The sequence below is a fragment of the Chionomys nivalis genome, chromosome 11 (assembly GCF_950005125.1).
Source record: "Chionomys nivalis chromosome 11, mChiNiv1.1, whole genome shotgun sequence".
Lineage (NCBI taxonomy): Eukaryota > Metazoa > Chordata > Mammalia > Rodentia > Cricetidae > Chionomys > Chionomys nivalis.
The window spans coordinates 44,304,515-44,328,957 of NC_080096.1; the positions used below are offsets into that span (position 1 = coordinate 44,304,515).

Here is a 24,443-nt window from a genome sequence, read left to right on the forward strand (position 1 = left end):
TTCTCTGTACCAGCAATTCTATGTAGCATGGTAGGTCCCCGTATAGAAGAGGGGTCTAGAGTGAGCCAGGGGCATACAAGTGAGTCACAGCTCGAGGACTGTAAGCCAGAGGGCTAGACTCCAGAGCCTTCAGTTACAAGTTCAGTGAATGATTGAATAAGCTCATGTAGCCTCGTGGGTCACATGTGTAGTTTTTGCCACTTAGATTACCAGCATTTGAGGGCAGAAAATTGCTTAATTTTGTCATATATTTTGTTCCTAACCCATAAGAGGCATCCAGCCATAGTGATAACATCAAAACATTGCCAGTGTTTTCACGCTCAGTTTGTTGAGTTGTGCAAGGCCCTCTCCTTTGTAATGGCTCCTGTGACTTTGCCCCTGGTTGTCTAGATGCTGAGAGCCTGACTACAGTTCATCTTCCATTCTGCATCCTTAACCCCAGTACTGTTTATTTAGTAATAGTCAATAGATAAGTATATTAATTCTGTTTTCATAATATGTATCTTGGTAATGTGAACCTGGAACCTTTGCAGAGGTTTAAAAGCCATTTTGTATGGCCCATGTGGCCAGACTAGACTCTGCGGACTCTGTGAAGCAGTCCAGCTGTGGAATTGCTTTCCAGGACATGGTTCCACTAACTTTGCCCAGCACCTGAATCTGTCATGCTCTCATTTGGATCCTTTGCTTCTTTCCTTAAAATTGTGTGTGGTTTTTTAGAGCCAGGGTGTTTCTCCTGAGTATTTCCCTTCTTAAAGATCTGTCTGGTCTAGTCTTCTGAAGTACAAGCCTGAGCTTCCCTTTATTTGGTGACTCTCATTTGGAGAAAGGGAAAGACATATTTGTATTCCTTTAGTGACTGCTGAGGTCACACCTGCCAGGCTCTTTGTGGAGATACATGGTTTCTCATTACTGTAGCTAGGACTCTTGAACAAATTGCAGAGAAGCCAGCTAGCTCTGATAATATCTCCGTGGGAAGAGGGGAGAGCAGGACTGAAATGTAGCAAAGTCCTACGTTCTGCTGCTGCTGCTGCTGCTGCTGCTGCTGCTGCTGCTGCTGCTGCTGCTGCTGCTACCAGCTACCTATGTTCTCACTTCAGGACCTTAGCTTCTCATTTTTAAAATGTGGGCTTTCACTTTAAGTTGTCTGTACCATTTGTTTCGGCTCCTCAGCGACTTTAATCAGCCTAGTGTGTCCTGTGGCGGAGGTCATTTTTTAGAAGACTTGGAAATTTGAAGAAGTTTCCCACAGGTTTGGAAAACTCATCAAGTTGCTCTCCTAGTTTTAGTGGGAATCTACTCAGATTTAACTTTTCTTGAAGAGAGAGGAAAGGAGGGAGTCGGATACAAGAGAGAACGTGACGGAAAGGCTTTAGTCCTAAGTGTCAAGGATACTTAAGCAAACAACAGAACCGAACACTCATTCTCTTAGAAGCCTCTTTCTAGCCGACAGCCAGGAGTGGTAGGAGATGCCAAACAGGCACCACACTGGCCTCCTTTTCCCTTACCTGTTTCTTCAAAACCCAAGAAGGCATAAGGAGCCTCACCGGAATTCTGATCTGGAAAAGGCATTTGTCTGGCATGTTAATAAAGCAAGCGATATCATTGTCAAGGGTGTGGATGCCACAGTCATCTCTACAGGGTTTGGGGATCTTGTTTTTTTTATTTTTTCCTTCTAAATTTATTCCTGGGCAGTCTCCCAAATCTCCTAGGCAGATGGGATGGTTCATAGCCTAGCCAGACTCTTCTGTGACTAATACATTTCTATTTTTGAAGTGTGCACGAAGACCAATACTTATTTTGGTATAGGTAGGACATAAACAGATACCTGGGAGGCAGCAGCTCGCTTTGCGTTCTGCTCTCCTCGCTCGCTGTCTGTCTGCTACTGTGTCGTCCTTGTTCTCGCAGCTCCACTCTCAGGTAAGGTAGGCTGGGCTGTTGGATCCGTTTGATCCTTAGACTAAATAAAGCAGGTGCTCACACGGACAAGGCCAAACCAGAGAGGAGTTTCCTCTCGGGGTGTCTAATCTGGCCAGGAAGATGGATTTATTTATAAACAAGCATATGCTCAGAGCCTGGCTGAGGCAGCTGAGCTAGAGCTTCTGGAATGAACCGGAAGCCTTGTCTTTCTGGAATTTTCCTTGTTGTAGAGATACTTGCAGTGCTAGCTGGAGAGAAAGTCATGGAAAGAACGAGGCAGGGAAGAACCGACTAGGAAGGGTTGTGGCTGCATTTCATGTTCAGACTGGGAATGGAGGGAGTGAGCCCCTGACTTTAGAGAGAAGAGCAAGCAAAATGACCTGAAATTTTCCAGAGCGGGGCCTCCGTACATAGCAGGGACGAGCAGTGAAGGAGATGGCGTTCAGCTAGTTAGAGGAGTAGACTAGGGAGGACTGTTTGGTCATTATAAAATTATTTTGGGGAAAGGGAAGGATGTTGGTGGAATTTGAGCGTCATATCATGTGACTTAGTTTTTTGTTCTGTTTTAGTTTGGTTTTGCTCTGGGGGAGCTGAGAGTGGTCTTGCTTCTGTGGGAGGACTGCAGCTGGAGTCAGTGGTTTGTCAGGGAAATCGAATTCTTCTTGAGTCATAGGTTTTTTTTTTTTTTTTGGTTTTTCGAGACAGGGTTTCTTTGTGGTTGTGGAGCCTGTCCTGGAACTAGCTCTTGTAGACCAGGCTGGTCTCGAACTCACAGATCCGCCTGCCTCTGCCTCCCGAGTGCTGGGATTAAAGGCGTGCGCCACCACCGCCCGGCGAGTCATAGGTTTTAAGTGGATTGGCATATTTGCCTTACAGAGTGCAGAGCTGTCTACCTAGACGTACACACACTAACATGCCTGTGGTAAATAACATGGAGGCAACAGTGGCTGGGGGTTCTTTCCTGCCATGGGATTGCTACACTGGATTTTATAGACCGAGTATCTGACTGTTGGAAGGTAGTGAACATGACTGTAACTGTGTGTCTTGGAGGTACCTTTTCTTTTTAACAAACACGTATTTACTTTATGTGTGTGTGTCTGTGTCTGAATGTATACATGTGCACCATGTATGTGCAGGAGCCTGTGAAGGTCAAAAGAGACGCTGGATCCCCTGGAACTGTTGTAGACAGTTAGGAGCCACCTTGTGGGTAATAGGAACGGAGCTCAGCTCTTCAACAAGAGTAAACGTTCCTTACCACTGAGCCATCTCTCCAGCCCCTTTTGTTGTTTTCTGATGGAGTCTAATGTATCCCAGATGGACCTCCAGCTGATTGAGGTGAACGTGAAGTTCAGACCCTCCCGTTTCCAGCTTTGCAATGTGGGGGGCTGCAGGCCTGTGTGCTTTTACTCACTACTCAGACAATAGGCATCTACTGTCCCACTGTAGAGGGCAGTGGGGACCAAGCCTCTGATGTGCGAGGTGGGTGTGCAGTTTCAGGCCAGACTGCAGTAAACTGACTAGACCCCTCTGTCTGTAGGAAAGTATGGCTGCTGCTTCTCCTGCTGCCCCTGCTCCTCCTCCTGTTCCTCCCTCACAACCATCCTCATCCTCATCCCCCAGCTGTGCCTATCACAGCAGGTCTCTGCATTAGTAATACTTGGATCTATAATATTTATGGTCAAGTTTTTAGAAAGGCTTGTATAATGATTGGTTCTTAGTTTTAATATGCATATACATGTTGACGGATATTTAGTTCCATGAGTTGGCATTTCTGTAAATACAGTACTTGGTGATGATCAAATCCGGGTGGAAGACCCGAAGGCTCCCTTGGACAGGCTGCAGCAATTTCCCTTTGTCCCTTGCTGTGGACTGTATGCTGTGTCCCCCAGTGTCCATGTTCTAGTTCTGACTCCCAAGGTCAGGGGTGTAGGAAAGAGGGCAGAGAGTTTGGAGATGAAGCTTTCTTGAGATTGGTGTCCCTAGCAAAGAGGGGACCCCTGCTGCCTCCTTTATTCAAGGACCCAGTGAGAAGGCTCGCATACACACTCCACCTCTGTGCCTCACTGCCCAGGTCCAGAACTGAGAGAAGCAGATGTCTGTTGTTCATATGTTGTCTGCTCTATAGTATTTTGTAGTGTCATGAGTAGGCTAAGGTACTTAGGACTCTACCTCTCCTCTGTATCAGGGTAATAGGAAAAGTAGGAAAACAGTAGTATCTCCTCTTGACCACTGTGTTATACTGCTCTCTCTCTCACTCTCTCTGGGTGTGTGTGTGTGTGTGTGCGCGCGTGCGCATGTGCACGCACATGTGTACTAACATGGATTTTATTTTTATTTGTAGTGGGATTAAGCACAAAGCCTTCCTTATGCTAGGCAAGCACTGTGCCACTGAGCTACGACCCCAGCCCATAAAATATTCTCAGCGCTTGTAATCTCATTAATCTTCCACACAAGCCTATATGCACAGTGGCTGCCTCCGTCTCCTCCTCCTCCTCCTCCTTGTCCTCTTCCTCCTCCTTCTTCTTCTTGTGGTTTTTCAAGACAGAGTTTCTCTGTGTAACAGCCCTGGCTGTCCTGGAACTTGTTTTGTAGGTCAGACTAGGCTGGTACTGATGGAGATCCGCCTGCCTCTGTCTCCCGAGCACATGGGCGGTGGTGGCACACACCATTAATCCCAGCACTCGGGAGGTGGTCCGTAGGAATCATGCTAGGGAGGTTAGACTAAAGGAAGCTTGGTATAGTGTGGATGGAGGGAGGGCTCAGAGTGGGTAGTGATGTATTAGCTCCTAACTTCAGTTCCTTCCTCATGGGAGCCTGAGGCTGGCAGCTTTCACCCTTCACAGCTGGCCTGGCTGCGATGTCAAAGCCCAGAGGAAAACAGAATGAGTTTTAAATGAGCAACATGCCAATAAGCCTTGTGGCCAGCATGAAGATGGGGGCCAGGTCCAGGGCAGGATAATTTTAAGGGGAGAGTCCAGCCCAGGCTCTCGGCTGGCTGGTGACCCAGTGGAATGAGTACTGGCAGCCTTAAGTGAGAGTCAGACAGGCATGCTGTTTGTGACCCCCCTCCAGCTTACAGCTTAGTTTTGGAGGCAGGAAGGTGCGAAGCCCCTCAGAGAAATAACAGAGCTCATCGTCTCCATGGACGCACTCTGGTGTGCGGTACACGAGCAGGTGAGGCATGCTAGTAGCCAGCTGCCCTAGGCTGCGAGCTCACTTCTAACTAGAGAGGAGCCACCTAGCACCCTAGCAGCCCACTGCAGTGCAAGGAATGGTCCTGGTCTGTCTCCCAGATCTCTCTTCCAGTACAAACTGCAGCTCATATCCATGGTGCTGTGATTCATATAGAGGTGTCCACCATTTAATGTTTTGTGCGTTTTTTCTCATCTAAGATGTCATTGCCTGGCCGGGCGATGGTGGCGCACGCCTTTAATCCCAGCACTTGGGAGGCAGAGGCAGGCAGATCTCTGTGAGCTCGAGACCAGCCTGGTCTACAAAAGCTAGTTCCAGGACAGGCTCCAAAACCACAGAGAAACCCTGTCTCGAAAAAAAACCAAAAAAAAAAAAACAAAAAAGATGTCATTGCCTGCTTCGTTTCATAGCATTTTAATGGGTGTGTAGTATTCCATTGTGTGGATTTATATAGTAATTTCTCACGGCAGAGCACTTAACTTTTAATCAGACTTTTCCCTATTACAAGGGACATGACTCAGCCCTTCCTTCTCCTTTCCCTCCCTCATGATGGCTGTCTGTCTTGTAGTATTGCTGGAAGCCTGGTGTACTCTTACATCACTTTCACGGAGGAGCAGCTGAGCAAACAGTCAGAGACCAGTAACAAGCTGGACACCAAGGGGAAAGGAGCGGTATGACCTGACGGCCCCCGCTCGTGTACCCTGAAGACACTGAGGCGTCCTGACTGGGGAGTAATATTCCTTTGCAATTGTATGACCCTAGGATTGATTGTTGCCTTTGAAAATTTATTGACTATATGTGAACTATGTTTGAATTAATTTATATCAGACTGGAAAATGTGCTGGGTGGGTTTAATTTATTTTTCTTCTCTCCAACAGTGAAGCATCAAGTGTTTTGACATGAACCCTGTAGCTTGCTATCCAGGTGATCCTGGCAGGACATACACTGTGTTCCAGCAAGAGCTGCCTTTCAGTGGGCTGTCTCCAGGGGCAGGTTAGCTGGGAATGCAGCAGAGGATCTGAACTTCTTTCTCTTTTAATTGCATTATGTTCATAGTATCACTATGTTTGCCAAAGGTGACAACTTTGGCACTAAAAACCCCACGAGGCTTTTCTGAAGTGTTTTACTTCCCTGGATTGTGTGGGGTGAGCAGAGTGTGCCTTGGAATGTCTGGTTCCTCTTTGTTCGGTAGGAGACAAGCAAGGGGTGGAGGAAGCCGTTGTTACTCAGTTCTTCACTCACCAGGGGTGCATTGCGCATACCTGTTGGGCACTGAACTGAGTGTGGGGATGCAGAGATGCGCTGGTGGTAGCGAGAAAAGCTCGCTCCTGCCATAGTCTGAATGTAAGATGGAGAACGTGGTTCTCTGTCCAGCTCGAAAACTCTGGGACTGTGCGCTGGTCACTTCAGCCCTCCAGAACTGCAGGCCTGTGACGTTAGAAGCACTGGCCCTGCCTACTCCCCAGAGAATCCGGAGCCCCGGGGAGGCACTGAAGAGCTGTAGTCTGTAATTTTTGTGCCTCATTGGGGAATAGGAGAGTTGTGATATTTTTCCCCTCTATTTAAAAATTTTATTTGTAGGCTCCACCTTGAATATAAATTATATATAAAAAAGCACATTTGCAAGTTTTCTGCAGCCTTGTATCCGGAATCTGTGAGAGGTTTTGGTCAGGAAAGCTGAGGCGGGGTCTCCACAGAGTGCTAGTGGTTCTCTCTTGGTCGGGTCACAGGCACACCGGGGCTCAGGCTGGGCCCTCTGCTTTCTTTCTTAGGGCTCCTCTGGTGAGTAAAGGGTTCGTGACCAGCATGTGGACACATAAACAGGACATAGTCTGACACTCACAAGTGTTCGGCCAGAGGCCTGACCTTAGCGGAAAGGACGCAGATGAGAGAATGCGGTGATTTGTAGGCGAGGCCTCTGCCTGCAGTTTTGGGAGATGCTCATTTTAGGTCTGCCCAAAAGAACAGTGTTTCCATTTCAGAGGACTTGGTCCTTGGATCATCTTCTAGCTCAGATGAGCCATGCAGCTCCCAGAACTGCCTCCCCTGAGCCTCCCCTGTGGATGCTCTTCTCCCACCTGTGCGGTGCTGGTTGTGCCCATGAGCAGGCTGTGTGGAGTTTCCCTTCCCTGGGGAGACATACCGAGAGTGAGTGCAGGTGCCGTTCCCCCCATTACACAGGCACACAGCAGACACAGGTCCTCATCCCTTCGGGGACGACTGCCTTCATTCAGGGCCAGCAGCTTGCACAAGCCTGTGTGCCGCCTTGCCTCCGGATGCTTAGGTGACAGGTTCAGTCCTCTTTCCTTTTGAAAACACAAAACAAAAATGCTCTCCATATAATTACAGCCACTGTGATTCTGGTTTTTAAGAAGAAAAGTATTTTCATATTCTGATGGCAAATTTGAAAAAGCGAGAACTATTTTCTATCTCAGTGGGAGGTAGTTGCATTTCAGAATGGAGGTTCAGTGAAGACTCAGCTGTCACCCTAAGGTAGCTTCCAGGCCTTCCTCCCTCGCCTCAAAACTAAACACACTGGACTGCCTCCTCAGCTTCGGGCGGCTGTCGGTGGTCCTTGCTGCCGCCTATTCTTCCTGCTCGCGTCTCACCTTGTGGAATGATGAGAGACTCTAGTGTTACGTTTTTTAAACTTTATTTTGAAAATATTTTTAAAGAAGAAATCTACTGGTTAGATTTTACTGTCTCACAGAAATGTTTGTAGAGATTATTTGTTCACAGATGTTCCCTTCTTGGGCTGATGACTGACTCGCCCACAGGTGTCCGCCTCTCACAATGTTTCTTCAATATAGATTTTATTTACCAATTTACTTAGTGTTTTTAAAAGGTATTGAGCATTGAGGTATGTAAATCAGGTGACATAAACATGAAAAAAAAATCATGTGCCTAAATATTTTTTTAATGATGTCAAATAAATACTTTTTCTGGAAAATGTGTATTAGAATTCCTTCCTGCGTCAAGAGCAGTTGGGAGCTAGGGGTCTGCTCACACTTAAGAAGGTGACGTGCATGCAGGTGCTTGCAATTAGACGTGGGGACACTTTGCAAAAATAGTGCCTGTGATGATTACGTAGTCAGTGTCTTTGACATGCCTGTGATGAACTGGAAGGAGAAAAGTACTAACCTGTCTTCAGGACGTTTGATCTGCTTGATGAATTGGGTTTTTCTCTCTCTCTCTCTCTCTCTCTCTCTTTCTCTCTCTCTCTCTCTCTCTCTCTCTCTCTCTCTGTGTGTGTGTGTGTGTGTGTGTTGACTACTTTTACTAGGTATTGATCCCTGAGTGAAATGCACTTAGCAGGACAGCCGCTTTGGTACAGCAGACTCAACAGAGATGGAAGTACATTAAGGTATGTAGAGGTCGGTGCACACTGAGGTATTTTTAAGAAGTTACCATCATAACTTTCTGCAGGTATACAGAGCCTGTCCACCTTGCTGTGCAGTCGTCCCCAGGTTCCTTCACTAAACTGAAGCTATGAGCATTGGTCAGAGGCCTCCATTAGATATACTGATTATCGGATATTTACATTGCTACTCATAACAGTAGCAAAATTGCAGTTACGAAGGAGCAACGAAGTAATTTTAAGGTTGGGGTCACCACACGAGAACTGTATTATAGGGTTGTATCAGGAATGTTGAGAACCACCAATCTAGGGGGTCTCTCTGGACCAGGACAAGCTCTCCTTGCCCAGTGCTTAGATTTGGCTTCCTGCTGACTATAGAAGGGCAAGAGAATGCATGATACACGAGAGTGCATGACACAAGAGAGTGCATGACGAAGCCACCAGCTAGGTATTTTCACTTGCTTTTCTTACTTAGAAACTAAGGACAGTTGGGACCAATTGCCAGGCGAGTGCTAGCAAAAACCTGTAGCTAACTACAAAGTCCTAATTCTGAAATCCACAGGGCTCTGAAAATCAAAATTTTAACTCATTTGGCAACAAAATCTAGCCTGAAACTTAACTATGGGTGCATCTTAATGTGGACCTAAATGTTTTGACCATGGGTTCTGTTTTCACAAATGTGCTCCCAATATTCTGAAAAATACCTTCTTCCTCTCTGGAATGCTGGCTGGGGGGGTTTAGGTAAGGTTAGAAACCTGTCTTTACCCAGTGACCTCACGGCCTTGTGACATCAGTCCCAGTACAAACCATCCTTATGTTACCCGGAGCCAGCTTCAGGGTCCTGCTTTTCACAGATAATCAAGGAATCCAGATCAAGGAACGCCTTGAAACATGGCTGAATTGGGATGGGAAAGACTGGTGTTATAAAAATGGCTGTCTTTGAGATATGTTTCTGAATAAAATCTGACTGTTCTCTGGTATGCACAGAAATAAAAGTATGAGGTATGTGTGAAGATAAGGGAAGGCAAGGCCAGGCTTTGAGTGGCTTCTCTGAGGACGGTTTGCTTTCTCTGTCCACTCCATGATCTACTCACTGAGCACTTTAGCATGGCTACCAGCTGACACTGCCTCAGAAGCTTCCCCAGCTTCTAGCTACAGCCCCTTCTCAGCAAAAAACTGTGTCTCAGGAGGAAATGAACATTACCACGGCGTACAATTTCTCTGTATTCAAGCCACAAATGGACTCAGACCTTCTGTGGAGCCCATGTGACTTGGGCTATGGTGATCTTCACTTCACTGCTTGCCGATGTTCCTCCTTGTCACACCTCCCTGCAGGCCTCGGCAGAATTCTTAGTCAAGGGAGCACACAAACAACAAAGGGAGTCATTCGAGAAACCATAAAAGCGGTGTCTCTAGCTCTTTTCAGTCACAGGCAATTCTGACAGAATTAAGCTGTTTCATTGTGTTCGGCATTTGCACAATTGTTAAGAAACTTTGCAGACATAGCCCAAGCACACTTACATTCTGTTTTCTAAAATACCAGCAGCCATCTTTAACACCAGAAGTAAGTGTAGGCAACGAAATGGATACCGTATACCACAAACATCACACTCAAGAGGTTGGAAATCTCAGAACATCAACCACCCCAGCAAATCCCCATCACTTACAATGTATGTGTTCAGAGATTAGTAAGCTATTACAACAAATTTAAGAAGGGCTGGAGAGATGGCCCAGAGGTTAAGAGCACTGACTGCTTTCCCAAAGGTCCTGAGTTCAATTCCCAGCAACCACATGGTGGCTCACTGCCACCTCTAATGAGATCTGATACCCTCTTCTTGTGTGCAGGCATACATGCAGGCAGAACACTGTATACATAATATATAAATTAAAAAAATAAATTTAAAAGGGCACACTCAGAATGACTGGCACTTTTGTTCATCATGTCAAATCCCAGCTGGACCCAAGGGGAAGACAAAGATACTGTCAAGTCACTAGAATAAAAGGTTTTAGTTTACACAGTTTCAGTGTTCTGCACCAGATAGTATATACATACTCAGGTGTATGTAGAGAATTTAATAGTCTCATTTAGCCCAAGTTGGTATCAAACTTGCTGTGTAGGCATGCAAAGACCTTGAACTTTGATCCAATCCCTTGGTCTACCTAGGAGCTCGAACTATAGTTCTAATAGATAACCTTTGAATCTGTTATTTCTTTTTTCTTTTTTTGGTTTTTCGAGACAAGGTTTTTCTGTGGCTTTGGAGCCTGTCCTGGAACTAGCTCTGTAGACCAGGCTGGTCTCGAACTCACAGAGATCCGCCTGCCTCTGCCTCCTGAGTGCTGGGATTAAAGGCGTGCTTCACCATCGCCCGGCCGAATCTGTTATTTCTTATTAATAAAAAACAAAAAATTAAATATATCTATATATCCTACACTATATATATATCTATATATCCTACACTGGGAGTGTGGTAAAAGTCAATTCAGATTATAAAATACATGGAATCAGTAGTTACTTGGGTAGATAATCCTGTATAAGATGGATTTTGAAGATCACTGTGGATTTTTATGGTAGATTTTTCCAAGTGACCAGTATTGAGAAATAAAAAGGGAAAAGAATCATTTTCAGAAAAAAAAAGATTAAAATCTGAAGTCACTCTTCCCATATGCTGTAGATTTTGACAACGCCACTTCAGTAACTATGGATGACATTGGGAAAGCCTGTCTGCTTGACACTGATGATTGTCAAGTCACGCACAGGCATGCTGGTCAGTACTAACTGCTGCCTATGAAAGGGGACCAACACTCAGGTATTTCAAGTGATTACCTGATGTGGGATTCCCCTCTGTATGTTGTGAATAACACTGGTTAATAAAGGACTGCCTTGGGCCTGCGCAGGGAAGAGAGGTAGGCAGGGAAAACTAAACTGAATGCTGGGAGAAAGAAAGCAGAGTCAGGGAGAAGCCATGTAGCTCCTGCCGGAGACTTTACCGCGTAAGCCACAGCCACGTGGAGATACACAGATTAATAGATAGGCTAAATTAAGATGTAAGAGTTAGCCGATAAGAAGCTAGAGCTAACGGGCCAAGAAGTGATTTAATAGTTTCTGTTTGGTAATTTCGGTTCTGGGCGGCTGGGACGAACAAGCAGCCTCCTACTACAATTACCTGCCCATAAAATAGTAAATATTGTGACAAAACAAGTTTTATTTTGCAAAATATATGGTTTAACTTCATTGAAAAGACAGCAACTAATTATTTTAAATTGTATAGTTCAGAGAAAAAGAAAGGGTAATGGAAATCTTGGGAGTAAAGCCTTGCTGGGGAGAATAAAAGACAAAAATATACCCCCTTTCCAGATATAGTGGTACTCATTTTAAATTCCATCACTTGAGACAAAAGATCAAAGCCAGTTTGGGCTACATGTCTAAGTGGCCTGGGCACACAGCCTTGATCCCAGTGCTTGGGAGGCAGAGGCAGGCAGATCTCCAAGGACAGCAGCCATGGCTATACAATAGACCCTCATTTCAAAAAAACAAAAACAGACCCTGTCTATAAAAATAAGTTTAAAGAAGAGGCAGAAAATAATCAATGTCAGGTAAGTCAAAGCAGGAAGCACTGAGCATGGGCGTGGAGGCAACAGGGGTGGTGCACATCTGCACCATGAGTACCCATAGAGACTAAAAGCCGAAATTAAGACACAATGAAACTGAACAAAACATCTACATCACATCACACAAGTATGCTTACAAAAATACTTTAATGAGTATATCAGAATGGCAGAAGGAAATGGGAGAAGGGACATATTTTACAGTGCAAAATTATTATGCAGAAATTTAAAAACATCTAATTCATAATTTTAAATGCCTACTTAAATATTACTTCAAATGCATTTTAAAGCTCAACAGATTTTGTTGAACTGAGTTACAGATTCTGAACCTTATTGAGAATATATCGTAAAATATTATATATTCCAAATAAAAATGACAGTGCTTTGCTAGGACCTTAATAACTACCAACACAGATTTTTCTTTTTGAGACAGTGTCTCAGGCTGGCCTCAAACTCACAAAGTAGATGAGGATGGCCTTGAACATCTGAATTCTCTTGCCTCCACCTCCCAAGTGCTGGGGTTACAGGCATTCACCACCACACCCAGCTTATATAGTACTGGGGATGGAACCCAAGGCTTCATGCATGCTGGTGCAAGCATTCAACCAACTGAGCAACACTCCCTGCCCATAATGAAGGCTTTTCTCATCTCAACTAAGAGCCCAAGAGTTATGAAATATACTAAATCTTAAGCAAATCAGATTCATGACATTGTCAAGATGTTTACATAGTGCAATGACTTCTCAAGTTACAGTGGCTGCATTGACAAAGGGTGAAATCCCTGTAGGAACATAGAACACAATAAAGTATTTGGGGAAAGCTGAGCATCACATATTAGTGGAATGTCTTTCATTATGTATACTTTAAAAAGAAAAGGAAGATTTATTAAGACTTATATATCTGGCACATTTGCCATCATGCCTGAGAATTTCCTTAAAATGTTCCTGTAACAAGTTTCAACAACTCCACAAACTTGCGTACCAGATGATCTTTAAAAACGTAGACATGACACCTCCAATATTGCAATGATTGAGAAGCACATACACTGTTCTTTTTTTTTTTTTTTTTTTTTTTGGTTTTTCGAGACAGGGTTTCTCTGTGGTTTTGGAGCCTGTCCTGGAACTAGCTCTTGTAGACCAGGCTGGTCTCGAACTCACAGAGATCCGCCTGCCTCTGCCTCCCGAGTGCTGGGATTAAAGGCGTGCGCCACCACCGCCCGGCTACACTGTTCTTTTAAAACATTCCTATAGACCATCTGTGACAAAGAGCTAGGATGGCTTGGACTCATTTAATAAAATCTGCTTTAGAAATAGATTTCTATTTTCTGGGTGTGGTGGGAAACACCTCCAATCTCAGTATCAGGGCTGAGGTAGGAGGATTGTTAAGTTCCAGGTCACCCTGAGCTACACACTGAGACTCTGTCTTAAAAAAGGGGAGAAAGGAGAGAAAGAGGGAGAGGGAGGAGGTACAGAGGGAGGGGAAAAGAGAAATGGGTGGGTGGGGGTGGGCAGGGAGACAGGGGCCATGGCTATCTGCGAAAGCTACTTGACCTACTGCCATTCTGGATAAATTAATTTTTTTCGGTAAAACAAATAAACAAAAAATCCTCATGCTTCTCAGCACTTCCATCAGAAACTGATTTATTGGGATATTTATGTAAAAACAGTAAATGCATATTATATGATGTGTTGTCAAAGTGGCTTCCAATACTGACTGGGGAAAAGAAAAGGTTGTTCCCACTGGTGACGGGAAGCAGTCTGAACAAATTTAAGAACACTCTGGGGGATGAGGCCTGGACGGTCATTCTCAGTGCAAACCTTTACCCAAGCTGTATCAGACAACTGAGTCAGTAAAAGGACCACAGATCTGTCATTAAAAGCATTGGCTCTTGAACTGATGGTTGGGAACAAACTGAAGCAGCATTTGAAAATGTGTCTGTGTGACAAAAGGTAGCTAATAATCCTTTACTTAAAAAAAAAAAAAAGACAAAAAACAGTTTAGAGATAGACTGATTTATCAGCTGTATAAAATTACATTTCATAAGAATTTTATACTAAGAATAAAATGGCACCCATCCTTACAAGGTTAGTGCACACAGATAATTCCTTTAAAAGAAAAATCACACAGAACAACCATTATTTTGTATCTGTTTCATTTTGGAAAAACAGTATCAAATCTGACAAACTGGTTGTAACTAGAAAGGTCTGAAAATTCTTAAAACCATTATCTTCTCATAAAAATCAATATTGCTACTTGTCAACAGTTGTAACCAGAAGTGACAATCTCATCAGTGGACCTTTCCTTTCTGCTGACGTCATGAAAACAGTGGGCAGTGCTACAGTGCATGAGAGTAATGCATAGATTCTATGCAGCACGGGGCATTTGTGCACTGAAGCTGACGGTCAGTCTTTGTTTGCCTTAAAAATAATCTTAAAAATTATAGTAAATGCAAACAAACTTGCAATCTGAGTATCATGCTGAACTCCAGGAGTCCCAAATTATTTGTCCATAAGTAGAAGTTTGAAAAAAAAATATGTTCATAATTCTTTATGGATGCTTTTACCACCTGGATAAGAAACATGACTTGTTAACTACACACACTTAAAAATTCATTAGAAAAATCTTAGCAAAATAAAATGAAAGCTGACAGACTCAGAGTATCAGTTCCTCTCATAAAAGTTCACCAACTGTACAAGTTAAGAAAATTATACAAGCTTTTTGTATTAAGAAAGGACAGCTCAGTCAAGACATATGTACTGTAAAAATCTTTCAAAGGCTACAAAGAATCTGGAAAAATACAGAATGTATTTCTTAAGCCCAGATAAGAATATGGAAAGACATCATTGATGTCAACAATTTTACAAATACAAACCTGACTTGGTTTATTTTTAAACTTCTACATATAAAAATCATGCTAGCATAACCTTCAGGATTCATGAGGGTTTCCTTAGTTCAATTTGTATGGAGAGAAAAATGTCTGCTGTAAAGACATTTCTAGATAGTAAAAATATTGGTGTTGAGCAGAAACACAAACTTGATTTTTTCCCCCCGCTATTCTTCCTCATCAAAAAAAAAAAAAAAAAAAAGGAAAAATTAACTTTTAGTCAAATTTATGATTAGTATCTCAAGTGAGAAGGTACAGGTTAAGTCTTTGGGTCATTCAAAGTTACCAATGTTTTATATCCTTAACAGTGAAGTGAAAGAACTTGCAAAAGGTGGAATTATGAATCATATTTCTTAAAGTTAGGACTCAATTCAAATGTCAAGATTTAACCAACTGCTTCAAGGAAATCAGCTTTCTAAAGGTCACCCACCAACCCTGAAAATTGCAGTCACACCAGAATTCACTGCAAAGAAATATCAAAGCCTAGGACTCAGTCGCTTGTGTTCTCATGTTCCTCAAGTTTTCCATGCAAAACTGCTTCTTGGAAAAACTCAGATGAACCCGGACTTTCCTTCCCACTGCTGTTTATCCGTCGCCTTTTGGCAGGTCTCTCATTTTTTTCATCAAAATCATTTTCATTTCTTGCAGTCATATGGGCAAGTTTTGGGTCAGTGGTCAGGTTATCTGCTTCATAACCATTAGTGTCCATATCTGTATGAAGTGGTTTCTTATTTCCACCTGTTGGTCCATTAGCATGTAAGCCTTCAACTTTTACTTCTTCTTTGTTTAGTATTTCACCTGGTCCATTAGATGACACACCTACATCCGGACAGAAAGATAAACTCATCAACTAGTCTAAAACAGCTGCTACAAGAGTGCCTTCACCAAGGAACAAAGAAGGCATCAGATGTAAATAGACTCATGGTGAAGTGTGGCTCTACTGTTTACCAGCGGACGCTAACCAAGTCTTCACAGTCTACACCTTAGTTTCCCACATACCATGGAATCCAAAGCAAGTCTATGTTATACAGCTATGTGAAGCTGAACTAAACGGATTTTAAGTACAAAGACCAGAATCTGATGTATATTAAAAGCATAACAGGGCTGGAGAGATGGCTCAGTAGTCAAGAATGCTTGGTATGATTTGAGTTCATTCTGGGTTCAGTTCCCAGAATCTACATGGAGGTTCACAACCCTCAGGAGATCTAACACCCTCTCCCAGCCTCCTCAGGTTTCAAACACATGGTACACAGATATATATGCATACAAAGCACACATACACTAAAATGAAAAAAATATGTTATTACCTACTTTTTGTTTTAGAACAGCTCATGTTACAAGTTCCCAAACTACCTGAAAAGTAAGTGTTTCTGATGGAAAGCACCTGAGTCTGTCTAAAAGTTGAAGCAGTACTTACACCTAGGCATTATCCCATTCAGGTAAGAAGATGCTACTGAACATAAATTTATTGAAAGCAATGGTCCCTGTGTAGGTCATTTCATGAATTTCAGTTTGTGACGTCACTAATAACTCTTTCCAATAGGGTATAGTGTATGTTTGATGTATGCGCGCTGATGTTTCATACTGTTTATACTTGCAGCCTTTAGAGTTCATAGCAAATTCCCTTGACCTAGATATACTTCTTAGTTGCTTACCATTCTGATTGCTATTGCTGACAGTGCCGTCTTCTTTCTCCGACTGGCTGTTACTACTATTGGAGGCAGTAGGGGGAGGAGATGGTGCTCGGCTAGAAGCAGCACTTTCACTCTCATCCAAAAGACGATCCATGTAATCCCTTAAGATTAAGTTAAATAACATAACAATTATTTCCTTAAATAAAATGGTGATGATTGAAATTCGCTGAAGTTAAATATACATTCCACTGTTAACACATATGTTCTGACTGTCACTTATTTTCATGACAATGCCTTACTACTGTACCAGGATCCAAACAATGACTGTGGAAGCTTCTTTCGCTATGAATTTGTAGGGAGGTATTTGAAGGTGCTAAGCTAAGGAAATGTAAAGTCCATGGCAAGCTTTAAGACTTTCTTTTTTTTGGCTTAAGGCTTTCAAATGAGCAGAGATGGGCTCAAGATGGCTTAACTAAAGCTGGAGTGCATGTAAGCAAAGAGGTGAGGATGATGTCATCGGGGTACAGCTGATTTCTGAACTGGTTTCTAGAATGGTTTTCAGATTCTTAAAGGCAACGCCTGAAGGTGCAACTGAGACCTAACATAAAGGATGATCCATGCCAGCCACTGTATAGCCCAGCTTTCTGCCAGATTTGTACCATAATGTGTTAAGCCCTGGACATATTTGCTGGTATCAGCATCTTGCTATAGACAGGCTTATTTACAACTTTATTACTACTTCCTGAACTATAGTTGAGGATCTTGACACTGGGCTGAGGTTAGATGACCTGGGCTAAATACTTGTCTGAGGGTGGTTATTTTACAATGAAATGCAGATAAATCCCAGGTGTTCTATCTATACACATGGTTATTGTATTAAGCATGAAACTGGCAGATTGTGTGTGGTCTGTGGGTTGGCTGCTGTTTCTGTAAAGTCCAACTGAAACATGATCATACTCCTGTAACTCCAGGACTGGGCAGCAGAGATGCTGGATCCCTGCAGCTCACTACCAAGTCAGACAGTCATGGTAAGTCATGAGTTCCAAGAAAAGACACTGCCTAAAAAAACTTGGTTACTTCCTAAAGAACAAAACCTGAGGTTGTTCTTTGTTGCAAGCACAAAACAAGTATGTATCACAGAAACATACGGTGACCAGAAGACAATCAACATAACATTCTTGACATTATAAATGTAATGGCTTTTAGAATCTTATTGCTCCATGCTCTACACTGTCATTAGAAAACAACTGAGAAGCCATTCTGAAGCACACATCAATAGAAACAGGGAAGATGACTACAAAAGGGGCTTCAGAGGCTACAGCAAAAGAACAGACACTACAGGAGAGGGTATTAGATTATTAGAAAGAGTTCAGTGGGGTCAACACTGGAGGATGTTAAAAGCCATTCAACAGAAAGCTAAATGAAAAGACATCAAATTCAAAAATGTTCAATTTTTGAATATGGCAATGATACTATTATAAATAATAACCACCATATTTATTTTATACTAATGAAATCCAAAAATCTTAGAAAGGAAGTCAGGTAGACAAATCAGAAAATTGCTGGAGTTCAGGTTAACTGGACTTTTTTTTTTTTTTTTTTTTTTGTTTTTTCGAGACAGGGTTTCTCTGTGGTTTTGGAGCCTGTCCTGGAACTAGCTCTTGTAGACCAGGCTGGTCTCGAACTCACAGAGATCCTCCTGCCTCTGCCTCCTGAGTGCTGGGATTAAAGGCGTGCGCCACCACCGCCCTATTCAGAATAGCAATAGCAATATCTCCTGTTTGAATGTGGCTCTCAATCCCTCCAGGTGGTAACTAGGGTCCCCTGTAGTGAGCTCTCAGAGGCTGTGGGCAGGAAGGGCAAATGGAAAGTAACAAATGGAAAGTAACAAAACAGGAAACGTAAGGCCTCTTAAATGATGCACTTACTCTAACGTGGACCTAAAGACAAGGTAGAAGAAAATTCAGTGTTTAAGGCAGTGGTTCTCAACCTGTGGGCTACAACCCCTGGGGGGTGTTGAACAACCCTTTCATAAATAAGGATTGTCTAAGACCATTGGAAAACACGGATATTTACATAACGATTCCTAACAGTAGCAAAGTTACAGTTACGAAGTAGCAATGAAAATATTTTTATGGTTGTCATCACCACAACATGAGCAACTATATTAAAAGGTCTCAGCATTAGGAAGGTTGAGAAACCACTGCTTTAAGGAAATACATATGTTTTATACAACCACTTAAGATAGAACCATTAGTAGAAAATGCAAGCAGGTCAGAAATATTTCTCACAGTTCTTCTTTTCAATTTTTATCATTCATTTTGAAAGATAGTATCTTGCTATGCAGCCTCAGCTGGCCTGAAACTGCACAGCAGACTGATTCAAACTCATGGATAGCCTCCCATCTTAGCTTCCTGAATGCTGAGATTACAGGTGAGAGATACTACACCCAGCTGGTCACTGCTTTTTATAGAAGGTATAATACACCTGTAAAGAAAATGCTTTTTTTTTTTTTTAAAGAAAAAACGAATGAAAGATTAGGCAGACAAAGTTCAAAGAAGCACAAAGGAATAAAAGTAAATCCCACAAAACTATGGTAATGGTCCCAAGGGGAAAGCATTTGTGGCTTCATTCAATTCTGACATGGGACTGGTATAACTCATACCAAGGCTCCAAAGCTACAGAGAAACCCTGTCTCGAAAATTCAAAAAAAGAAAATACAAAGTGTGGGTTACATTAACTATGACTTGTCCACCTACAGAAAACTTAACCTTAGGAGAAATTAAGATACTAAACACCTTCAAAAACTATAAGGCTCTAATTGAGAACCATCACTGCCTACCCTACTGCACTGGACACAGAGCCAACAAAAGCCCTCATCTCAGTCCTCTGCTAAGGCTTTCTGAAAAAGAAAACTGGACAAGCAGGAGTCTGACCGAGCACAGCAAGTGCTGTGTATTTTTATGCTAATAATGGTATCTTCATCATACCTAAACATTGTTTCTGAAATGAAATCGTACCACTGAATAATCCAGAAAAAATAATAAATTTAGTAAGGGGTTTAACTTATAAGCAATGATAATTTTTAATTACAAAGTTTGCAATGCTCCTTTATATGAAATTCCATTCTAATGATCACCATTTCTGAGTAAGTGGGGAATAGGAGGTGCTCGGGAGTAGTGCTGGAGATGAACCCTGGGCCTTCACTCAGCAAGCACTCTAACACTAAGCTCTAAGCCCAGCTCTCCCTTAAACATTTTTAGCTATTTTGCTTTGGGTTTTAGAATGCCTGGTCTGAGGAAGTACTCAGTAAAGACATCTACCTACAAATGACCGTAACAAAGAAACACTATGGCCTAGGAGTTTAAAAATATAATCAGACATATGCAACAAGTACACCTTTGTAAAGCAGCTCAAAGACATCTTTCCTAGTGCACACTGACCTCATCACCTCAGCTTGAAAGCAGCGAACAAAATGTCATGTGTCAGGACTGTATCTGGGCAGGTAAGACACTCCACACATAGTGTGGGTAGAGCTGCCACAATGTCTCAGTCAGAGCACTGGAGTTGCACTGCTAGTGTTCCACATTACTTCTGTAATATGTCATATTAAATTCAGGGCAGCTAGGAAAAGTTATGATTAACAAACAAGAGGACACAATTTAACCTGGCAATATTTCAGTGCCCTTCCGCCACTCTTAAGAACATCTACATTTAAATCTTGTTTTAGTTCCAAAGATCAAAACAGATTGCACAAGAGAAAATTTAATTTCCCTTCATTTTTAATGACTCTCTACTGGTTATACAGCCCAACAGTTTTCACAAGTTTGTCTTGGTCCTACTTTTACTGTTTTCAAAGGTTAAACCAAATCAGTTGTGGCCATGGTGCACACATAACAATCCAAGCACTTGGAGGTTGACAAAATTGCTAAGAATGAGGCCAGCTGGAACCACATAGCAAGATTTTGCCTCAAAGAAAAATGATTAAAATTAAATGTAATATTAACACACTGTCCTTTTCCATTTTAGAATACCTAATGAAAATCCACACTCTAAACCTTGGTTTAATGCTCGCTGTCTTACCATATATAGTGACTTACAATTTTTTGTTTGTTTGTTTTGTTTTGTTTTTCAAGACAGGGTTTCTCTGTGGTTTTGGAGCCTGTCCTGGAACTAGCTCTGTAGACCAGGCTGGTCTCGAACTCCCAGAGATCCGCCTGCCTCTGCCTCCCGAGTGCTGGGATTAAAGGCGTGCACCACCATCGCCGGGCCGACTTACAATTTTTATAAGCTAACAAAGTCTGCATGTCTTACATATCAAGAGACAGTGTATTGAAAGGAACAGAAACTATATTCTGAAGAATCAGAAAATTCAAAAACCTTTTAAGAAAAATCCAAGAAAGTTTAGGAAACTCACGTTACACCAGGATGAAGATTGTATTTCTTTTTTCCAAACCTTGTTTGCTGAGCAAAGAAATCATAGCGCTCAGATTTTTTCCACATGTAATAGAATGCTACACATTCACCAACTGATCTTGTTCGTACCTGCAATAAACAAACACTTGTTTTTTAGAATAGTCTTAACAGGGCCTCTTCAAGAAAAACTTCTCAAGTCTATACTGGATAGTTTTACATCAACTTGACACAAGCTACAGTCACTGGGAAGAGGGACTCAACTAAGAAAACGCCTCCATCAGACTAGCCTACTGACCAGTCTGTGGGATATTCTTGACTGATATAAATGGTGCTAACCCTGGGCAGGTGGTTCTGAGTTATCTATGAAAGCAAACTAGGCAAGCCATGAAGAATAAGACAGTAAGCAGTGTTCCTTCACGGGTGCTGCTGTAGTTCTTGCCTTGACTTCCTCAGCGACAATGAGGTACTGCGATGAGAAGGTGTAAGTCAAATAAACCAGTGTTTTACCAAAGCAACAGGAACTCTAAGACAGACTGGAAAAAAAGAAGCTACTCCTTAGTTAATATACATGACAAATGAACATGATATATTATGCATGAAATACGAATAAAACTATTCTAAATCCACTGAGAAAAATAACACAACAATAACTATATGATATTCATCATTCTGTTTTTTTTAGTTCAAGGATACCACCTTTCTAATATTTTACAATAAAACAAGCATTTCTCTACTGGAAATAGGAGTGACAATTAGGTTAAAAGGAATCCAAAGAACAAATGCTTTTTACTCATAGACTATCTAGGGAATATAAATTTAAATTTTTTAATAAATAATTTACCACAATGAAGCATGAAATCAGATCTGAATCTTGTAGAAAAATCAGTTCAAAATGTCAAAGTCCTTAATGTAAAATCTAAACCTCTGAAACTGCCAGAGGTTAAACAAAAACAAAAACCCGGCAACTTCTGAATGGATAGGTGCAGGTGAAGACCTTCTATAAAGGGCTCTACCAATATAAGAAACAAATCGAAGAATTGAAAAATGGGACTGCTTGAAATTTAAAAGCTTCTGCACTGCAAATGAAACTATCAGCAGAGTAAAGAAACCACTTGCAAAATGAGAGAAAATTTTTGCCATCTATTTATCTGAAGTGGATTAATTATATAGATTATATAATGAACTCTAAAATGGCCAATAAATACCAAATACTCAGTACTGTACCAGATTTGAAAATATAAGGTCCAGCTCATCACATTCATGAGTAATGTTCATGAGGTTTTTTTTAATATTTATTTATTTATTATGTATACAATATTCTGTCTGTGTATATGCCTGCTGGCCAGAAGAGAGCACCAGACCCCATTACAGATGGTTATGAGCCACCATGTGGTTGCTGGGAATTGAACTCAGGACCTTTGGAAGAGCAGGCAATGCTCTTAACCTCTGAGCTATCTCTCCAGCCCCATTCATGAGTTTTTATATTTATGCTGAGACTTTATTGTAATCTCCCCACGAAGGTACTCCATTTTTTCCTTATTATGTAAAATGGTCGGTTACTATTTAAAATCCTATGAGAATTCTGCTGTTAAAAAAAAAAAAAAAACCACCACGTGTGGTGGCACACACCTCAATTCTAGCACTTGGGAAGCAGAGGCAGGCAGACCTGGGAGTTTGACGTCAGCCTGGTATACATAGTAAGTTCCAATACTGAATTTGGAAAAATTGAAATGAAATTTATACTCTGTCAATGCTAAAGTATGCATGGGCAGCCCGTATATGGCGGTTCTGTTGAACTTGTCCATATTGGGTTTCATGGTCCAACCTGATGATGACAACTGACCAGGTTTCTTCCTCAAGAGAGCACCAAATCTAATTACAGATGGTTGTGAGCCACCATGCGGTTGCTGGTGAATTGAACTCAGGACCTTTGGAAAAGCAGGCAACACTCTTAACTGCTGAGCCATCTCTCCAGCCCAAGACAGTCAGAGCTAAATAGTGCGACTCTATGTCAAAACAATCAAAACAAAAACCCAAAAGTTGACAATATGTCTCAGGTAAAGGTACTTGCTGAGGACACTAACCACTACACAAAATTATCCTCTGACTACTGCATGTGCACTGTGGCACTCACATGCCCCCTCCCACATTCATGAATAAGTATAATTAAAAAAAAAACCCTTGAAAAGAATTAAATGATCAAGTCTGAAAGTTATTATTTAGTTCTTCAGGATATATACTGTATGACTGATATTTATAGGACAGCAAACCATCATCTAAGGCTATTGTGATAGATACCTCTGAAAAACATCATTTAAGAATATGATTTAGATCATTTAGGACTAAGGTAACCATAAAAAATATTTGATTTAAGGCAGTAAGATGGCTCAGCAGGCTAAGGTGCTTGCCTGACAGTCAGAGTTCAATTCCAATGCTTCATGGGGGAGGAGTGACAGAGAGACTGACTCTAGAAGGGAAAGGAGACCGGCTCCAGAGCTGCCCTTTGACATGCACACTACAGCACACTCATACATATCACACCATTATTTTCACTGTAAATTTGATGTTAAGAATATTTTAAGATTTAAAAAAACTTTAAAGAGGTATCTGCAATGGATAGCTGCAGGGAGGCAAAATGTTTTCTTCAATGGAGTGACAGGTTCTATTAACCACACTCAGTGGCAGGCCCCACAATCATAGCAGTCAGCTAAGACAAACTGAGACTCCGTGGGTGCTGTGATTTCACCGCTGGCATGCGTGCACATGCACTTAAAAAGAGGGAAAGAACATAAAATTGGTTGGGTAGGATTTGGGAAGACTTAGAGGAGGAGACAGAGTATGATAAAAATATATTGTATAAAATTCTCAAAGAATGAATAAAAACACATTGTTTAAAAAATGTATAATCCTTTCCCAGGAAACCACAAGGAAGGAAGATCCCAGGTAAGACTCCTAGCAATAGTGGAGAGGGGACCTGAACTGGCCTTCTCCTGTAGTCAGACTGATGACTACCTTAATTGTCATCATAGAACCTCCATCCAGTAACTGATGGAAGCAGATGCAGAGACCCACAGACAAGCACTGGGCTGAGCTCCTGGAGTGCAGCTGAAGAGAGAGGAGGGATCATATGAGCAAAGGGAGTTCACAGACTCTGGAAACCTGAATGGGACCCTCTAAATCTAGGTGAGAGTTACTGTGGTTTGGGCAGTGTGTGGGGTCCCTGGCAGTGGGACCAGGACTTATCCTTAATGGTGAATAAGATACCATGTTCAGCCTTGATACGCGAGGAGGGGCATGGTCCCGCCTCAACTTTGTTGTCAGATTTTGCTGACTCCCCAAGGAGGCCTTACTCGCTTTGAGGAGTGAATGTGGGAGGAGGGGAAGGAGAGAGAACTGGAGCTGGTATACAAAACAAAACAATTATTTTTTAATTAAA

General features: G+C 42.1%; 2 protein-coding genes across 16 annotated transcripts in view; one reads left to right on the forward strand and one right to left on the reverse strand.

Annotated features, from left to right (window-relative positions):
• Positions 1-8,050, forward strand: part of Slc35d1 (solute carrier family 35 member D1) — a 42,773-nt gene extending 34,723 nt beyond the window's left edge. The window contains exon 12 of the mRNA XM_057784605.1: positions 5,678-8,050. Within this exon, the coding sequence (XP_057640588.1) occupies positions 5,678-5,786 (109 nt within the window). The 3' untranslated portion in view covers positions 5,787-8,050. The remainder of the gene's footprint in view (positions 1-5,677) is intronic.
• A 4,160-nt stretch (positions 8,051-12,210) lies between these two features.
• Mier1 (MIER1 transcriptional regulator) overlaps positions 12,211-24,443 on the reverse strand; it is a 52,343-nt gene continuing 40,110 nt past the window's right edge. For all 15 annotated transcript variants that reach the window (XM_057785104.1, XM_057785103.1, XM_057785108.1 and 12 more), the window contains 3 exons: positions 21,009-21,136; positions 16,613-16,752; positions 12,211-15,776 (listed from right to left, as the gene is read on the reverse strand). In XM_057785104.1, the coding sequence (XP_057641087.1) occupies positions 15,448-15,776; positions 16,613-16,752; positions 21,009-21,136 (597 nt within the window). In that variant the 3' untranslated portion in view covers positions 12,211-15,447. The remainder of the gene's footprint in view (positions 15,777-16,612; positions 16,753-21,008; positions 21,137-24,443) is intronic.